The sequence below is a fragment of the Lithobates pipiens genome, unplaced genomic scaffold (genome assembly GCF_037356315.1).
Source record: "Lithobates pipiens isolate NorthernLeopardFrog02 unplaced genomic scaffold, aLitPip1_a1.2 Scaffold_16, whole genome shotgun sequence".
Lineage (NCBI taxonomy): Eukaryota > Metazoa > Chordata > Amphibia > Anura > Ranidae > Lithobates > Lithobates pipiens.
The window spans coordinates 515,015,327-515,035,058 of record NW_027507748.1 but is presented as its reverse complement, the minus strand read 5'-3'; the positions used below and the strand labels follow the sequence as shown (position 1 = coordinate 515,035,058).

The 19,732-nt window shown below is 41.2% G+C and overlaps 1 protein-coding gene across 1 annotated transcript in view; it reads left to right on the top strand.

Moving 5' to 3' along the window:
• TDRD3 (tudor domain containing 3) overlaps nt 1–19,732 on the top strand; it is a 439,138-nt gene that overhangs the window by 385,810 nt on the left and 33,596 nt on the right. The window contains exons 11-12 of the mRNA XM_077483142.1: nt 278–1,125; nt 11,870–11,995. Of these exons, the coding sequence (XP_077339268.1) occupies nt 278–1,125; nt 11,870–11,995 (974 nt within the window). The remainder of the gene's footprint in view (nt 1–277; nt 1,126–11,869; nt 11,996–19,732) is intronic.

The following is a 19,732-nucleotide window of genomic DNA, read 5'->3' as shown; positions in this document are numbered from 1 at the left end:
CCAGGCCCCTTTTGTTACCAAAAATGATAAAAATCACAAGATTCAGCTTCTATAGACTTCAGTCGGGTTCAGGTATTACGTTCAGAGTTTGCAGATTTTTGTCATTTGTTTGACAAACTTAACTTTATACAGTTTTGCTAATCACTAATTAGAACCTTTCCTTTATTTAGCAGGAAAAAAGAATAGAGTTGCACTTTCATTTCATTTTATCATTTTCCATTGTTTTTCTATTGACTCCTAATATTTTGTTTAAAAAATTGTTTCTTTACATTTGCAGATACCAAGCCTTTTGTTCAGCGTCAGAGCCAAGGACAAAACAGAGTACAAAATGTGGAACAAAATGGAGTCAAGGATTATAGCCAACCTCGGCAATTTGTCAGGAATGATCCCAGAGCTCCAAGAAGTGAAAAACCGCCTCGATTTCAGAAAGAAAATCATACGTCAAGGCAATTTGAAGGTAATGGACCCCCAAGAAATCGAGCGCCAGAAAAATACAGTGCTCCTGGACCAGATCTGTGGACAGAAGACAGGAATAAGAATGAAAAAGGATTTTCAAGAAATGAAAGATTAAAAGATTTTTCACAGCCTCCCTCTAGTTACCAAAATGATAGTACTTTTAAAAAGAGAGACAATACTATGCAAAGTAGGAACATAAAGGGCCCCAACCTCCCTGAAACGAAAGATGATACCAGCACCTACAGTAATAATAGTAATACAGATTCTTTGCACCAGAAACGTGGTAGAAGAGAAGACCAAAGACCAAATTATGAATTCTATATGGACAGGAAACCACGGACAACTAACAGTGATAGTTTCACTAGTTTACCAAATGAAAAAAGTTATAGTGCCAACGTAGAATCTAATTATCATTCAACATTAGCAAAAGACAGTGCTAATGATTTACTAAATGGAGAGCTGGAGCAGAAGGGTCGAAGAGCTGGACCTATAAAACCAATAGGGTCAAATGTGAGCTTTGCAAATGATGAAAAAAACAAGATGTTTTCATATAGTTCTAAAAAAAGATCTGGTCCTATAAAGCCAGAGAGAATACTGGAACCTACCTACCCAGCATTCACTTGGAGACCAGGAGATGAGTGTTTGGCTCTTTACTGGGAAGACAATAAGGTATGTTTTTTATTTGTTGTTGATTTTACCAAAGAAATATAGTTAGTAGTCCATGACAACCCATCAGAGTTTTTTTTTATCTGTTTAGAGTAGTCAGGACCATAAATATTACTCTGTAGGTTTCTTCTATTTATTGCGTGTTGTACATTGCATCTCAATTTATTAAAGGACAATTCCACTTTGTATCAGAGTATTGTAAACAAAGCATGTAAATTACATTCAGCTCCACCATTTTTAATCTTCAATTTCCATCCCATACATTATGCATATTTTTTTGTTCAATAAGCAGTTGAAATGAAAGAAAATGGCTTGAATTCCCCATTCACACATTTGAGGTGGATGGGAGAATCACTTCCACTGTGGTATTGTATTCTGATAGAGAGGAGCCTTCCCCGCCATCAGAATACAGTGATCAGTGTTGCCGGCTATAGCCAGTGGCACTCATTATTCGGGAAAAACCTGACAGGTTGGTTGTAGAAAAGTCAATTGATCAACTTGAGTAAAACCAGCCTGCCCATACATAGATCAAAATTCAGCTGGTCCCTGCTGAACCAGCAAAATTTCAATCCATCTATGTCCAGCTTTACAGGACATGTGCCTGGAGTTTAACATATATCATAGGGAGGTAATATGAACCTTCAATAAATTCAAGGGGCTGTAACAAAGGAACTTGAAAACAGAAGGAACTGCATGGGAGAAGTTTACACATACCATTCACAGATTCATTTTTCTCTGTTCCATTCTGTGTTTGTTTACAGTGAAATTGTCCCTATGCTGATGGAAACTTTAAAGCTTTAATTGTTAACCTGGATTAATATTTTCTAAGTTACTGACCATTACTTATGCAGATTAGGAATTCTGACTTCAATGGCTGCATATTGTTTTCAGGTTAGTGAATCCAAAAATATTGAAGCCAAAACGGCTAGGCAAATCAATTTTTTTTAAGCTGGGTTAAAAGTGCCATCATATGTATTCCTTTCATTATTTTTTTCATATGGGGAGCTGCACATATCAAATGAATCAGTCAGTGAGGAGGAAGTGCACTCAATTTACCTTAGTATCTGTGTTGACAAACTTTATTCTTTTTAAATGGGTTCTACATTCCAATGCAAGTCTACCAGAATGCAAAATCCACTTGAAGCAGGTTAGAAAGAAACTTAAAGTCAAATGAACTTCCCTTGGATTTTAAATGATCTTCGAAGCATCTTAAACTGATGTCAAATTGATGCTATGAGCACAGACCCTTAAAGTGGTTGTAATGGCTGAAGGTTTTTTGTTTTGTTTTGTTTTTACCTCCGTATTCAGCTCTCCCATGCAGACCCCTCTAATACTTGCCTGATCATGATCCAACTATGTGCATGAGAGTGGCTGCTCTACTGAGTCTTTGCTGCCTGTTTGGCTAAGAGTGAGCAGAGAGAGCTATTGGCTCCTGCTGCTGTCAATCACAGCTCATAGCCAATGGGGAGGGAGCAGGGGAGGGACCAAACACACCGCTGTGTGTGTCTTATGGCTGCACACAGCAGGGCTCAGAAGCGGGCACGCACGAGTGCCCCCATAGCGAGCAGCTTGTTATGGGGGTACTCAAAGAAGAGGAGGAGCCAGGATGCCAGTGGGAGACCCAAGAAGAGGGGGATTTGGGCTTCTCTATGCAAAACCATTGCACACAGCAGGGAAGTTTGACACGTTTTGTTATTTAAACACACTTTGATCTCAATGCTAGGTAATACTATATATTGCTGTATTTCACACAAGCTCTTCACATGTTGGGTTCCTTTACCTCAAAACCTGTATTAAGTTTCAGATGTTTAAGGCAAGCGCAAGCCTTTACCCAGCGAAAAATATACTACTGACGCTTGAGCAAAATAAAAGAAATATGCAGTACCTCTCTGCAATGCATGCACATTGCCCTATGTTTTATCTTAACAATTAATACAATACTTGTTGATACTGTCAGAAATACAGTGGGCTGCTGATTTTATGCAGTGAGCTAACAGTGATTGCTCAGCTGCATTGAAATCCAGGTAGTGTTCTTCTCTGTTGGACTACTTGCGCCTCACTTTTGTTACGAAGATGAGGGCAGAGATGGGTGTTTTGTAGTCCATCAAGAGAGCACTGGACAGGGCTGTTAACAGTCCGTGAGATTTCAGTGCAACTGTGGCACTGTGTTGTCAGAGGTTGGAAGCTCACTCAATTTTTTACACACATTAACAGCATTTTTCTGTACATACTTGTAGCATTTTAAAAGGGTAAAACCTGGGGGGACATGTGTATGTATTGCAGAGATGTACTGAATTATTTTTTATTTTTTTGCTTAGACTCCTAAATAATGTCATTTTTTTGTGTTAAAATATGTCCGTGCGCTCTCTCTCTTCCCCATCCCAATCTCCTCCCTCTTATTTTATTTTTATCTTTCTTCTCCTTCCATTCTCTCCCTTTTTTTTCCCCCTTAAATAAAAATCTTGGGGTGCACACTACTCAGCCAGACCACCTACATCAAAATTCCCCACAATGTTCTTGTCATTTCTATTCTAAGATTAGTTCATATAACCTGGTCCTGGCCTCGGTAGTTCCTTCCAAGAACAAGGGGGACTTTCTGTGTGCAGGAATTGTCTATGAACTGTCACTCTGGATGGTGCTGCTTGCCTATAACTGCATAATCTATAACATCTGTTCAATTATTTTATATATTTCGTTGCACCTTGCATTGATTGTTTATTGTACCTATTTTATATACACTTTGTAATGACGCCTTGACGTATCAGTTGTGACTTAAGCATTATGTATCCTGTTGCAACTTGTGTGAAGCCTTCATTCTATTGTATCTGCTGCATGCCATAAAAAAATATGCCCATGCTGTGCTTACCCTCTCCACGCTCAAGAGTGGTCTCCAGCTTCCTTCTCCATCCAGTGTCACCAGTCCTCTTCAGGAAGAACGACACTCACAAGATTTCCTGCAGATTCAGCCTGTCATCCATACCCCCTTAGTGGGTGTTTTATCATGCAGGTTGGGGTCACAGTACTCCTTGACTGACTGAGCAGCACTCACATGTCACTATGTGTTCTGCATTTATGATTTGGGCATGCGAGCAGCAGCAAAGAGTCTATAGTATGGTTATTTGGGGGTAGCTCAACTGCCTCCCAAATGGGTAAGCAAAGGGCATACTTGAAATAGCAGATTTGACTAGAGCTCTACTTCAGGTGACTAGCAGAAAACCTAGCATGCAGCTCTGGTACCAGTATGCATTTCTGTTATAATTGCATTTATCTTTATTGATCTCAACTGTTTGAAAGTACCTATCCACTTTGTTTTCTTTAATTTAGTGCTGATAATTCTTGTCTTCCTCCAGAATACTTATTCATGACGATTTTTCTGTTTTACACTGAAGTGGTAGCAACGCTGAAAATACTTGGATTTTTGTCTTTTCGCTTTCTTGACTTTTTTTTGTGAAATCGCAAAAAATGCAGCTACATTCTAATAAAAGAAAAAACACCTTAAACCAGTCATTGGCTAAAAGAAAATGGTAGCATTGTTTCCTGTAACTCAAGACATTATGGCTTTTATGACTGCTCGAATAGTAGTCTAGACATTTCTTTATCGTACACAGAGCCGGTTATAATAACTATTTGGGTTATACAGCACCTATAGAGGAATGGACACTGGTAGATCAATTAGATCAAACAGGAAGTCATCCCCTATATAATCCCTCCTACGCAGGAAGTACCTCAGTTTTTCACCAGTTTCTGTAAGGTTGTGGTCACTGATGGGATGCATGCACTCTTAGAGCATACTTGGAGGTCTGGACGGTTCTATTAAGAATCATGGACTTCATTGTAATCAGATCCATTCAAAAAAGCTGTCAGCCAAAATGGATGGTACCCAAGCCTCATTGGATAGGAAAGAAGATTCCTAGAGGTTTGCCTGTAATACAGCCTTATGGTGCTGGACCCTGCGTAATGCAACCCTGTGCAGTATTTGTTTTGACTGAGGTGTTTTCCTGCAGGATGCTATATAGATTCAGGGGAGTGAAACCCAGTTTAAGGGGGATCCAGTCTCTGAAGGTCTTTTATGACAGAGCCCACTGGGTTGGGTGAAGGTTGGACTCCTGAGTCCTGCAGCAGGAATGGTAAGGAATCTGTCTGGTCTTTCTCCCAGGGGCCTGTTTGATCATGCTCTGTGTACTTCTTAGAAGTGTTGGGCTGCAGTTTCTCCTCCAGCCACTAGAGGGTGAAGGTTCATTCGGTATGGCTTATTTCTATATAAGCAGGAAGTGGAGGTGTGGACATTTTTTGCCATGTGGGCTACAGATTCAACAAGGCCTCTTGAGACATAACTGCAGCCCATGGATACTAATGGAGTGTGAGTACTTACTATGGGACAACTGTGTGACCAGAAAAGTCATGATCATATACTGCATACTTACTGCTTAATCCGGAGGGGCCTGTACAACTGTCTGTTGATACACCCCTGTAAAGGTATCAGTGCACTTTGAGGAGTTGTGTCTCCAGAATAGCGTGCATTTGGTCTGCAGGAGCTTACTTTTAAACTGTTATGAAGCAGCAAAAAGGCTGCATTGGATGCATATGTGCTTTGCTAATACTGCAAAACTAGTATGGGGCCAAGTGCAGTTGGGCAGGTGCAGCATAGTAAAGATCTTTGCAAACATGTTGCTTAAATGCATGTTGCATAAATACATATTTGCATAAACTTGTGTGGCACAGATACATGTTTGGCACAGATACATGATTTGCATAAACACATGTTGTATAAACGCATGCTTGCTTGCATAAACACATGTTTGCATAAGTATATATCAAAAGGTGATTGGGACTTTAGATGAAGCCAGTGGAATGCGGAGGTAGGAATAAAAGGTTTTCAATTCATAACATAGTAATGATAGAAAAACAGTTTCATATATATATGCACATATATCCTTAGCACAAGATGTAGACATGATAAATACAGAAGTACATATCAATAAAACGCATATCATAAAAGATACATGGTAATACAAATAATGGCATATACAGCAATATTATGGCCTGCAGATGCCAAGAGTGGCATGCCCAATAACTGTGTCCGTGAGCACATGAAGTATAAGTATATTAATACATAGCTGATATGAATGTGGCATCAGATTTAACTCATACTCAACGTGTTTCGTGAATACCTTCACTCATCAGGAGCAGGTGCAACAATTGCCAAGTAGGGCAGCTAGAGAAGCATGCAGTAAATGGCACAAGGTGAGGCAGAGACAAGTAGCCTCTCCACGGGGGCTGAGGTGGCATTTACATAGGACTGCAGCATAGGATGGTATAGGGAAGTGCATGAGTATAGAACTGATGTCCATATAAACATGAAGGTGGCATGTGGCTCATCGAACAAGAGTATCTAAATGCTGCATCCATACAGTACCAGAGGACCAACAGCTTGTCCGCAAGGAACCCCAAGAGGAGACGAGCCGTATGAATGTTTGCATAAGACACGTTTAAACACATGCTTGCTTCCTGCATTAACAAATATTGCATAAACGCATGCGTACTTTCATGAACACGTTTGCATAAATGCATGTTTGCGTAGACACGAGCAAAGCATATGTGCTTGCTTACTTGCATAGACACATGTTTGCATGGGCGCATGTTAGCATGCTTACATAAGCACAGGTTTTCAATGACGCCTGCTGGCATTAACGCATGTTTATTTGTATTTGAATTACATACATACCTTTTTAAGCTGTATACATACGTGCTTATTTGCATTGAACTGTGCATACATAAATGCATGAACAGCAAGAATACCTGCATGTTTGCATACCTAGGTGCCTGCATAAGGCATACCTGGGTACATGCATAGTTACATGCCTACAGGGTTGCATAGCAGTAGAACAACATTGTTTTCAGCCTGTATCCTTGGAGGACTGTGTATTAGGTTTTGGTTGATATAGTTGCTACGTTGTTTACCTGTATACCAGTTAACCACTTAAGCCCTGGAAGAATTTACCCCCTTCCTGACTTCCCTTCCTGTGTTGCTTTAACTGACATTTGAGCGGTCATGCAACATTGCACCCAAACAAAATTTACATCCTTTTTTTTTCCCCACAAATAGAGCTTTTTTTTGGTGGTATTTGAACACCTCTGCATTTTTTTTTCTTTTTTGTGCTATAACCCAAAAAATTGGCAATTTTGAAAAAAAGCAATATTTTTAACTTTTTGCTATAATAAATATCCCCAAAAAATATATAAAAAACAAATTTCTTTCTCAATTTAGGCCAATATGTATTCTACATTTTTTTAGTAAAAAAAATGCAGTAGGCGTATATTGATTGGCTTGCGCAAAAGTTATAGCGTCTACAACATAGGGGATAGATTTATGGCATTTTTATTATTACATTTTGTTTGTTAGTAATGGCGGCGATCTGCGTTTTTTATATCGTGATTGCGGCAGAGACATTGGACACTTTTTACACTATTTTTGGACCAGTGACATTTATACAGCGATCAGTGCTATAAACATGCATTGATTAGTGGGTAAATGACAATGCCAGGGAAGGGGTTAAACACTAGAGGGCAATCAAGGGGTTCTAACTGTGGGGAGGGGGGGCTCACTACAACATGACAGAGATCACTGCTCCCAATGACAGGGAGCAGTAGATCCCGGTCATGTTGCTAGGCAGAGCAGGGAAATGCCTTGTTTACATAGATAGTCATGAGCACAGTCCTCAGTGGACATAGTGTCTGCAGGACCCACGGGTACACTCACAAAGTACGTGGCCCCCACTAAGCCGCATTTTAAAGGGGATGTACAGGTACGCCCATTTGGCCAGCCGATGTACATCATCGTGTGCTGGTCAGCAAGTGGTTAAATGGTTCCAGAAAGAGGCACTCAGGTTTAGTGGTGATCTGGTGGTATCCACACCTCCCAATGGACAGTGATGTCTGGTGCTTCTGAGCCACTGTGGTGTTTTGGTATTGAAGTGTTTAGGGCTGCAACTAACGATTATTTTCATAATCGATTAATCAGCCGATTATTTTTTCGATTAATCAGATAAAAAAAAAACTGAAAAAGGGGATAAATATATATATATACACACACACACACACACACACACACACACACACACACACACACACACACACACGTTCCCCCCAGTATAGATGGCACATTCCTCCCCTCTCACATGGTGTCACTGCCCCACCTCCTCTCAGTGCTCACACCCCCCCCCCCCCCTCAGGTGTCTCGGGTTTTCTCACCCCTTCATGGGGACAGCGGCTCCTCCTCGGTGTGCCGGGTGGTGTGGGGCGGAGTCTCGGTCCGGACCTGCCACACGTGACTCCTCCGAATGGAGCGAAGGGCACTCCGAAGCCGGGAGATGGGTGCACGCATGTGCAGAGCACAACCTCCAATCACGGCAGCGCTGGAGAGCGGCCCGACGAGAGCTTGCCACGCCTGCGCTCTGCGGCAGGTCTGTTTTAAGGCTGCTGGGTTTTTATGCTTGTAATAAGCTGCTTTTTATTGGGGGGGAGAAATAGTGTTGTACCTTTTTATTTAAATCAACAATGTGGCTGTGCCGAGCAAGTGGAAATGCTTAGATATGATTAGATAATAAATAACTACTATCTAATAGATAGTAGTTAGTTATTAGGTTAGATTAGGTAATAAACGTAGTGGTACCTGCATAAAAGAAGTTTTGAATGAGGGCAGGCAAGGCATCCAGCGTGACTCCTCCAGACTTCGTTCACTTGGGCTGACACAGGCTGAACAATGCGCTGGGGGTGACGTCAGCGCGCAGCTCGCCGCCGCCGTGTGTACCTAGATGGCCGCCAGCTCCGGAGCTAGGCCGAAGCCTTCCCTAAGGTCGCGGCCCGCTCCGCGGATCGCATTGGGGCGGATCAACTAATCGATAATGAAAATCGTAGACAACGATTTTCATTATCGATTATTATCGATAATATCGATTTAATCGTTTCAGCCCTAAAAGTGTTTACTGACGCATTTGTTTTTCACCTGATCACTGTTGATTGGAGCATAAGCAAGCTTAATCCTGGCTAGTATGTGGATGGAAACTGCCTGGGAATACCAGATGCTGTAAGGTTTTCCCCTCCTGAGTGAGGGATGCATCTGATGTTGCAGTGATTTGAGAGTATCTCGGGCCACAGGATCTTAGGGCAGTCTCTGAGGTTGTTTGCACCATCTTTTGCCGGCATAAACTTGGTAGATTAGGTATGCCTCTTGGGGCCTTCTTGGTCTGCTACAGAGTCATCAGTCTTTTGCCTTGCATTGAATCTTGGAGCAAAAGTTATGGGCTTATGGACCAGCAGCAGTCCCAAAACCAAATAGGGTCATGAGGTCTATCTTGGATCTCAAGCCTCTGCTCTTCAGGCCACAGCTCAGAGGTTTCACAAAGCTCCCAGCCCCACTGCTAGACTTGCTGAAGATGCAGGGGGTGCCAATCTCAGTATACCTCAATAATCTTTGGTCAGAAAGCAGTCGGTTACAGTTTCTTATTAGTTACAACTTCCTCCTGCAGAAATGTCTCAAACTCGAAGGACGTTCCCTACGTACAGTATTACTCAAGGTATTTTGTAGAAGAACAGTCTCTCTGGAACATAAATATCCAAGCATTAGGTTGCTGAAGGACTCTGTTTCCGGGGATATTGCCTCTGGCATATATCAACCACCAGGGCGGCACTAGGAGTCGTGTGGCTAAGGAAGGTGAACCACATTACATTCTGTCTGGGGCAGAACAGCAGGTGCTGTCTCTGTCGCCAGTACATATGCCAGGTAGAAAAATTACAGGGGAGTTTTCCAGTCAGCGCGTAATGCCAGGACCATCCGGTCCCTGCATCCCAAGACTCTTGTCAATCTGCCAAATGTGGAGAACTTTGCATGTGGATCTACCGGATTCCAAGTTCTACAACAAGTTGGACAGGTTGAATCCGGTGTGGGAGAACCACTGGCAATAGGGGTAGATGACCCGGTAACGCTTATGGACCAGTTTTCCCTAAATTACTCGTTCCCTCTGTTTCGACTACTGCCGTATCTATGCGAAGAATCAGGGAGATGGTAACACCGATAATAGTGTTTGCTGCATTAGCCCAAGAGGGCTTGGTACACTGACAGAGCGAATCTTGCGGGGGATGCTCCTTGGACATTTCTAGTCCAGCTGGACCTAATCATCTTTGGTCCTGTTACCTCCACACTGTTGAGCGCCTGGAAGCTGGCTTCAGGGAGCTTAGATTATTTTATGCCTGGAGTGAATCTAGGAAGTGGCACCCGCAGATGTGAGGGGGAGTTTCTTTCCTTTCTCCAATCGAGAAAGGAAGGGAGATTGGCCTTCGGATTTGTGCCTATACATATTTTTTCAGAGGTCAGCGTTTCTCACACCTTATCTCATACTTCATACAGGTTATATTGCAGACAGTCCCGCCAGTCAGGCCACCCTTGTGGCCTTGGGACTTAAATTTGCTATTGACTGTCTTTGCAGAGGCCACCTTTTGAACCAATTTGAGAAACCGTGTTAGTGCTTTGATTTAAAAGGTGGTTTCTTTGGTTGCTATCACTTCAGCAAGTGGAGTGTCACCGCTATCGGCCTTTTTTATGCAAGAAGCCGTTCTTGGTCTTGCATCAGGATAAGGTGATGTTGCGTTTTCCTCCATCTTTTTTGTCTAGAGGGGTTTTTAGTTTTCACTTGAATCAGGACAGTATTTTGCTTTCTTTTTCCTAATCCACAGTCAGCAGGAAAAAGATCGCTACATACCCTAGAGGTAGTTCAGACGCTCAGGATTTACTTGAGTTTTTAACACGGGTTAGGAATCCTGGTTGTGCAGCCAGAAGAGCCCAGGAAGGGCAGGAGGCATCCATGTCGACTATTTGGCATTGGATCTGACAGTTTATCATTGAAGCCTATGGTTTTTAAGGGCAAAATCCCACATTGACTGGGGAGAGCTTCTCTACCAGATATGTGGGTGCATCTTGGGCCATCCACCATCAGGCATCAGTGGCTCAGATTTAGATGACCACTATTTGTACTTTTGGTTCATACATTCACATGTGGATGTCAAAACCATGAAGGATACTGCCTTTGTCCTCAACATATTACAAACGGCAGAGTAGGTCCTTTTCTGGTGGCAGTTTGTTATGGTGTCTCCCTCCCCTCAAGGGTATTGCTTTGGGACGTCCCAAATAGTTATTATAACCGGCTCTGTGTCCTGTGATGTATGATAAATAAAATTGTATTTTTTCCTACAGCTTACCTGTAAAATCCTTTCCTTGGAATACATCACAGAACACAGAGGTCCCTCCCCTCTTGTCTGGGAAATGTATTACTTGCTACAAAACTGAGGTACCTCCTGTGTAGGAGGGGTTATATAAGGGAGGACTTCCTGTTTGATTGAGCTAATCGATCTACCAGTGTCCATTCACCTATGGGTGGCATATAACCCAAATAGTTAATATTATAACTGGCTCCTGTGTCCTGTGATGTACTCCAAGAAAATGATTTTATAAGTAAGCTGTAGGGAAAAGTAAAATTTTTACCATCCTCCCTTTATAAGACCCATTATGGTCATGAGGAATCTAAAGTGACTCAAAATTCCTTCAATCATTCACAATTTTTATCTACTTAACAAGACCCAAGGTACTCGATGTACTCGTAACAATTCAGATTTTACAGTTTATCACTATAGAGCAATCATGGATGATTTTTGTTTAGGTGTTTGTTTCTTATTTTAATTTTTATTTTTGCAGTATTACAGAGCTGAAATTGAAGCACTACACTCTTCAGGAACAACGGCAGTGGTAAAATTTAGTGATTATGGGAATTATGAAGAAGTGCTATTGGACAACATCAAACCTATACAAGCAGAAGCATGGGTAAATTAATCATGGCTTTATGGTAGAATGCGTAAGAATACCCTGAGCTAATACAGTTTAGGATTTTTACAGAAAGAAAATTGTGCTGTTGGAGAAAGCAATGAATGTATTTACCAAATACAGATACAGGGGACCAAAAGCATCAAAAGTGTAATTTCACTGATGTCTCATATCCACCTCATTCCACACTTGTTTACTGTGTAAAAAATTGCCTTTAGTGACACTTTTAATAGGTTTAAAATAGATTTGTCATCTCCATGGGAGGCAAGATATATATAGATATACAGTGCCTTGAAAAAGTATTTATAACCCTTGACATTTTCCACATTTTGTTGTGTTACAACCAAAAACTTAAATGTATTTAATAGGGATTTTATGTGATAGACCAACCCAAAGTGGCAGATAATTGGGAACTGGAAGAAACATGATAAATGTTCTTCAGCATTTTTTACAAATGAATATATGAAAAGTGTGGCATGCATTTGTATTCAGCCCCCCTGAGTCAAAACTTTGTAGAACCACCTTTTGCTGCAAATCTTTTTGGGCATGTCTCTACCAGCATGTGACATTTTTCCCATTCTTCTTTGCAAAATAGCTCAAGCTGTGTCAGATGGGAGGGAGAGTATATGTGAGCAGCAATTTTCAAGTCTTGCCACAGAATCTCAATTGGTTTTAGGTCTGGAGATTGACTGGGCAATTCTAACACATACATATGCTTTGATCTAAGCCATTCCATGGTAGCTCTGTATGATTATGGTCGTTGTCCTGCTGGAAGGTGAACCTCCGCCCCAGTCAAGTCTTTTGCAGACTCTTACAGGTTTTCTAAGATTGCCTTGTATTTGGCTCCAGGCATCTTCCCATCAATGCTAAGCAGCTTCCCTTTCCCTGCTGAAGAAAAGCATCCCCACAACATGATGCTGCCACCACCATGTTTCACTGTGGTGTGTTCAGGGTGATGTGCAGTGTTAATTTTTGACCACAAATAATGTTTGCTATTAGGCCAGAAAGTAAAATTTTGATCTCATGTAACCAAAGCACCTTCTTCCACATGTTTTCTGTGCCCCCCACGGGCTTCTTGCAAACTGCAAATGGGACTTCTTATGGCTTACTTTGAACAATGGCTTTCTTCTTGCCACCCTTCCATAAAGGCCAGATTTGTGGAGTGCACGACTAATAGTTGCCCTGTGAACAGATTCTCCCACCTGAGCTGTGGATCTCTGCAGCTCCTCCAGAGTTACCATGGGCCTCTTGCTGCTTTTCTGATTAATGTTCTCCTTGCCCGGCCTGTCGGTTTAGGTGGGCGGCCATGTCTTGGTAGGTTTACAGTTGTGCCATACTCTTTCCATTTTCGGATAATGGATTGAACAGTGCTCTGTGAGATGGTAAAAGCTTTTGGACATTTTTGTATAACCTAACCTTGCTTTAAACTTCTCCACAACTTTATCTCTGACCTGTCTGGTGTGTTCCTTTGACTTCATGCTGCTATTTGTCTGCGAAGATTCTCTAACAAACCTCTGAGGGCTTCGCAGAATAGCTGTATTTATCCTAAATTCAATTACACACAGGTGGACTCTTTTTTACTAATTGGGTGACTTCTAAAGGCAATTGGTTTCACTAGATTTTAGTTGGGAGTATCAGAGTAAAGGGGGCTCCATACAAATGCACGCCACACTTTTCAGATATTTATTTGTAAAACATTTTGAAAACCATTTATTATTTTCCTTCCACTTCACAAGTTTGTGCCACTTTGTGTTGGCCTGTCACATAAAATCCCAATAAAATCCATTTGTGTTTGGTTGAAACGTACCAAAATGTGGAATATTTCAAGGTGTATGAATACTTTTTCAAGGCAATGTATGTGTGTATATTTGTGTGTATGTGTGTGTGTATATATATATATATATATATATATATATATATATATATATTCTCACAAAAGTGAGTGCACCCCTCACATGTTTGTAAATATTTTATTATATCTTTTCATGTGACAACACTGAAGAAATTACACTTTGCTACAATGTAAAGTAGTGAGAGTACAACTTGTATAACAGTGTAAATTTGCCTCTGCAATTATTATTTTTTGCGATATAAACGGTAAGAGAGCGAAAATCTTGAAAAAAAAATGATATTTTCAAATTTTTGTTATAAAAAAAATCCAATAAACTCAATTTAATTCATACATTTAGGCCAAAATTTATTCAGCCACATATCCTTGGCAAAAAAAAAAATGTCAATAAGCGTATATTTATTGGTTTGCGCAAAAGTTATAGTGTCTACAAATTAGGGTACATTTTCTGGAATTTACGCAGCTTTTATAGTTTGACTGCCTATCTCATTTCTTGAGGTGTTAAAATGCCAGGGCAGTACATCTCCCCCCCCCCCAATTGACCCCATTTTGGAAAGTAGACACCCCGAGAAAATTGCTGAGAGGCTTTTGAGCCGTTGAATATTTTATTTTTTGAAAAATGACCAAAAAAATGAACACAAAGTTGTCACTAACTGATATATTACTCAAATATGACATGGGCATATGTGATATTACACCCCAAAATACATTCTGCTGCTTCTCCCAGGTACATGGATACCACACGTGTGGGACGTTTTGGCAGTCTAACCGCATAGAGGACACAAAAGCCAATCACCGCCTTCAGGATTTCTAAGGGCGTACATTTTTGATTTCACTCCTCGCTACCTATAACAGTTCGGAGGCCGTGAAATGCCAAGATAGCACAAAACCCCCCAAATTATCCCATTTTGGAAAGTAGACACTCCAAAATATTCCATGGACTCAACATGCCTCTCAGCAAATAGCTTGAAGTCATTTGGGTGGGGGGGGGGGCGTTTGTGCCAGCTGGCCATTTCATGGCCTCCGAAAATGATAGGTAGGGAGGAAGCGAAAGCCTGAAGGCGGTGATTGGATTTCAGGGTCCTGTACATTTTTGCACAACTTTGTGGGAAAAAAAATGTTACCCTGTCATAGACCTTATACATCTTGACCCTATATCTGACACACTTGCTGGGAAGATATTGTTTGATAGACAAGCGGCCAGAAAATTTAATCAGGGACTCACCAATGCAGACAACTTGATCAGGAGTAAACAAGGTTGCAAACTGTTAGTTGAAGTGGTTTAAGAGGGGCGAATTTTGTAGAGCCGATCAAATCCAGGGTCACCCCGAGGACAACAGAGTTCATTGTCATTGAAGTACATAGATCGCAAGATCTGCCCATATCGTGTCCTGGTCATGCAAGTAGAGAACACAGGCATATGATGAATTGGGTCAGTGGACCAATATGACCGCAACTCACTTTTTTTTTTAGTTATGCCCATCAGGAGGGACAGGCCCAGGAAGGTCTTAATTTCGAAAACCATAATAGGTTTCGAATCTCTGGCAAGGACCAACTGGGGATTAGTGGTGATGAATTGACCAGCATACATATTGCTTTGGTCCACAATAGATCTATAGAGCTCTTCTGTGAAAAACAGCAAATAAAAATCAAGTAATGTAAAATCAACTGTTTTCACCTGAATTCTGGGTTATCCATTGAATTGGGGAAGTACAGGCGCTGCAGAAGTGGTGGGCTTCCAATTCGGATTGGCAAATGCAGTGGGAAGGGCACTATGGACTCGTCTGTGTTTTTCTTCTTATATAGGTCGTTATGTTGGAATACTGCTCTGCGGCCCAGTCTCAAAGTAAGGGGATCATGCTCTGTTTCAGTATGTCACAGTACATGTCATTTATGGTTCCTTCAATGAACTATAGCTCCCCCGTGCCCGCAGCACTTGTGCAGCCCCAGACCATGACACTCCCACCACCATGCTCAACTGTAGACAAGACACATTTGTCTTTGTACTTCTCATCTAGTTGTCGCCACACATGCTTGACAGCATCTGAACCAAAGAAGTTTATCTTGGTCTTATCAGACCACAGGACATGGTTCCAGTAATCCATGTCCTTAGTCTGCTTGTCTTCAGCAAACTGTTTGCATGTTTTCTTGTGCATCGTCTTTAGAAGAGGTTTCTTTCTGGGACGACAGCCATGCAGACCAATTTGATGCAGTGTGCGGCATATTGTCCGAGCACTGACAGGCTGACCCCTCCACACCTTCAACCTCTGTAGCAATGCTGGCAGCACTCATACATCTATTTCCCAAAGACAACCTCTGTATATGACGCTGAGCACATGCACTCAACTTCTTTGATTGTCCATAGCGAGGCCTGTTCTGAGTGGAACCTATGCTGTTAAACTTCTGTATCGTCTTGGCCACCATGCTGCAGATCAAGATCAAGGTCTTGGCAATCTTCTTATAGCCTAGGTCATCTTTATATAGAGCAATATAGAACGATTTTTTTTTCAGATCCTCAGAGAGTTCTTTGCCATGAGGTGCCATGTTGCACTTCCAGTAACCAGTATGAGAGAGTGAAATCGATAACACCAAATTTAACACACCTGCTCCCCGTTCACACCTGAGACCTTGTAACACTACTGAGTCACATGACAATTATGACATTTTCACGTAGGGGTGTACTCACTTTTGTTGCCAGCAGCTGTGCACCCACTACTTTACACTGTAGCAAAGTGTCACGTCTTCAGTGTTGTCACATGAAAAAGTATAATAACATATTTACAAAAATGTGAGGGGTGTACTACTCACTTCTGTGAGATATATTGTGTGTGTGTGTGTATATGTGTATGTATATATATATATATATATATATACAGTGGTGTGAAAAAGTGTTTGCCCCCTTCCTCATTTCCTGTTCCTTTGCATGTTTGTCACACTTAAGTGTTTCGGAACATCAAACCAATTTAAACAATAGTCAAGGACAACACAAGTAAACACAAAATGCAATTTGTAAATGAAGGTGTTTATTATTAAAGGTGAAAAAAAATCCAAACCATCATGGCCCTGTGTGAAAAAGTGATTGCCCCCTAAACCTAATAACTGGTTGGGCCACCCTTAGCAGCAACAACTGCAACCAAGCGTTTGCGATAACGTGCAATGAGGCTTTTACAGCGTCCTGGAGGAATTTTGGCCCACTCATCTTTGCAGAATTGTCCTAATTCAGTTACATTAGAGGGTTTTCGAGCATGAACGGCCTTTTTAAGGTCATACCACAACATCTCAATAGGATTCAGGTCAGGACTTTGGCTAGGCCACTCCAAAGTCTTCATTTTGTTTTTCTTCAGCCATTCGGTGGTGGACTTGCTGGTGTGTTTAGGATCATTGTCCTGCTGCAGAACCCAAGTTCGTTTCAGCTTGAGTACACGAACAGATGGTCGGACATTCTCCTTCAGGATCTCTTGGTAGACAGCAGAATTCATAGTTCCTTTTATCACGGCAAGTCTTCCAGGTCCTGAAGCAGCAAAACAGCCCCAGACCATCACACTACCACCACCATATTTTACGGTTGGTATAATGTTCTTTTTCTGAAATGCAGTGTTCCTTCTACGCCAGATATACTTGGACACACACCTTCCAAAGAGTTCCACTTTTGTCTCATCGGTCCACAGAATGTTGTCCCAAAAGTCTTGGGGATCATCAAGATGTGTTGTGGAGAAATTGAGACGAGCTTTGATGTTCTTTTTGCTCAGCAGTGGTTTTCTCCTTGGAACTCTGCCATGCAGGCCATTTTTGCCCAGTCTTTTCCTGATGGTGGAGGCATGAACGCTGACCTTAACTGAGGCAAGTGAGGCCTGCAGTTCCTTGGACGTTGTTGTGGGGTCTTTTGTGACCTCTTGGATGAGTCGTCGCTGCGCTCTTGGGGTAATTTTGGGCGGCCGGCCACTCCTGGGAAGGTTCACCACTGTTCCATGTCTTCGCCATTTGTGGATAATGGCTCTCACTGTGGTTCGCTGGATTCCCAAAGCTTTGGAAATGGCTTTATAACCCTTTCCAGACTGATAGATCTCAATTACTTTCTTTCTCAATTGTTCCTGAATTTCTTTGGGTCTCGGCATGATGTGTAGCTTTTAAGGATCTTCTGGTGGACCTTACTGTGTCAAGCAGCTCCTATTTAAGTGATGCCTTGATTGTGAACAGGTGTGGCAATAATCAGGCCTGGGTGTGGCTAGAGAAATTGAACTCAGGTGTGGACAACCACAGTTATAGTATGTTTTAACAAGGGGGGCAATCACTTTTTCACACAGGGCCATGATGGTTTGGATTTTTTTTTCACCTTTAATAATAAACACCTTCATTTACAATTTGCATTTTGTGTTTACTTGTGTTGTCCTTGACTATTGTTTAAATTGGTTTGATGTTCCGAAACACTTAAGTGTGACAAACATGCAAAGGAACAGGAAATGAGGAAGGGGGCAAACACTTTTTCACACCACTGTATATATATATATATATATATATATATTACACACATGCATATACAGTAAAACCTTGGATTGCATTAATTTCAGAAACATGCTTGTAATCCATAGCGCTTGTGTATCAAAGTGAATTTCCCCATAAGAAAAAATGGAAACTCAAATGATTTGTTCCACAACTATATATTCATAAGTCCTTCAGTTTATAGTCCATTTAAAAAGATTACAGCAATGTTATAGGTTGTGTAACCATATAATGTCCATCCACAAATGAAAGCCTTCACAAGGAGCTACAGAGTATAAAAGAGAAGAGAGGCACCTCTAAGTGTAGCAATATGGTTACATTTAATGAAGGTACAACATTTAGCAACTCACATGGTTGATGGTTAAAAGAGGGACATCTAAGTATGCAGGTATCCGGGGTAAAGCTGTCCACATAGACCTTCCTCTGCACTGCTGGCTTTCACTGCTGTCAGTCTGCAATCGTGACCGGGGAGACTACCCTGCAGTAGAGCGATCTGAAAGTGTGGCTTAAACCGCTTGTGGAGTGCAGTGTGGAAGGGTCAATGGTGGCGTGGAGGATGTCCTATGTGGACAGCTTTACCCTGGATGCCTGCATACTTAGACTTGCCTGTTTTAACCACTTCAGCCCCGAAAGAATTGGCTGCTCAGTGACTAGGTCATGTTTTGCGATACAGCACTGCGTTGCTTTAACTGACAATTGTGCAGTAGTGCGATGCTGTACCCAAACAAAATTGACGTCCTTTTTTTTCCCCCACAAATAGAGCTTTCTTTGGTATTTGATCATCTCTGCGTTGTTTTTTTTAATTTTTTTTATTATTATTTTTTTTTTTGCGCTATAAACCAAAAAAAGCAATATTTTTGACTTTTTGCTATAATGAATATCCCCCAAAAATATATAAAAAAACAAATTTCTTAATCATTTTAGGCCGATATGTATTCGTCTACATTTTTTTTTTTTTTGGTAAAAAAAACGCAATAAGCGTATATTGATTGGTTCGTGCAAGTTATAGCGTCTACAAAATAGGGATAGATTTATGGCATTTTTATTATTACATGTTTTTTTATTAGTATTGGCGGCGATGTGCGTTTTTTATATCGTGCTTGCGGGAGACACATCGGACATTATTTTCGACCAGTGACATTTATACAGCGATCAATTGCGCGCTCGTGCGACATGGCTCCCAAACAAAATTGACATCCTTTTTTTCCCACAAATAGAGCTCTCTTTTGGTGATATTTGATTACCCCTGTATTTTTCATCTTTTGCGCTATAAACAAAAAAAGAGCGAAAATATTGAAAAAAAACACAATATTTTGTACTTTTTGCTGTAAAAAATAGCCCCAATTGTTTTTTATAAAGCACATTTTTTTCCTCAGTTTAGGCCGATA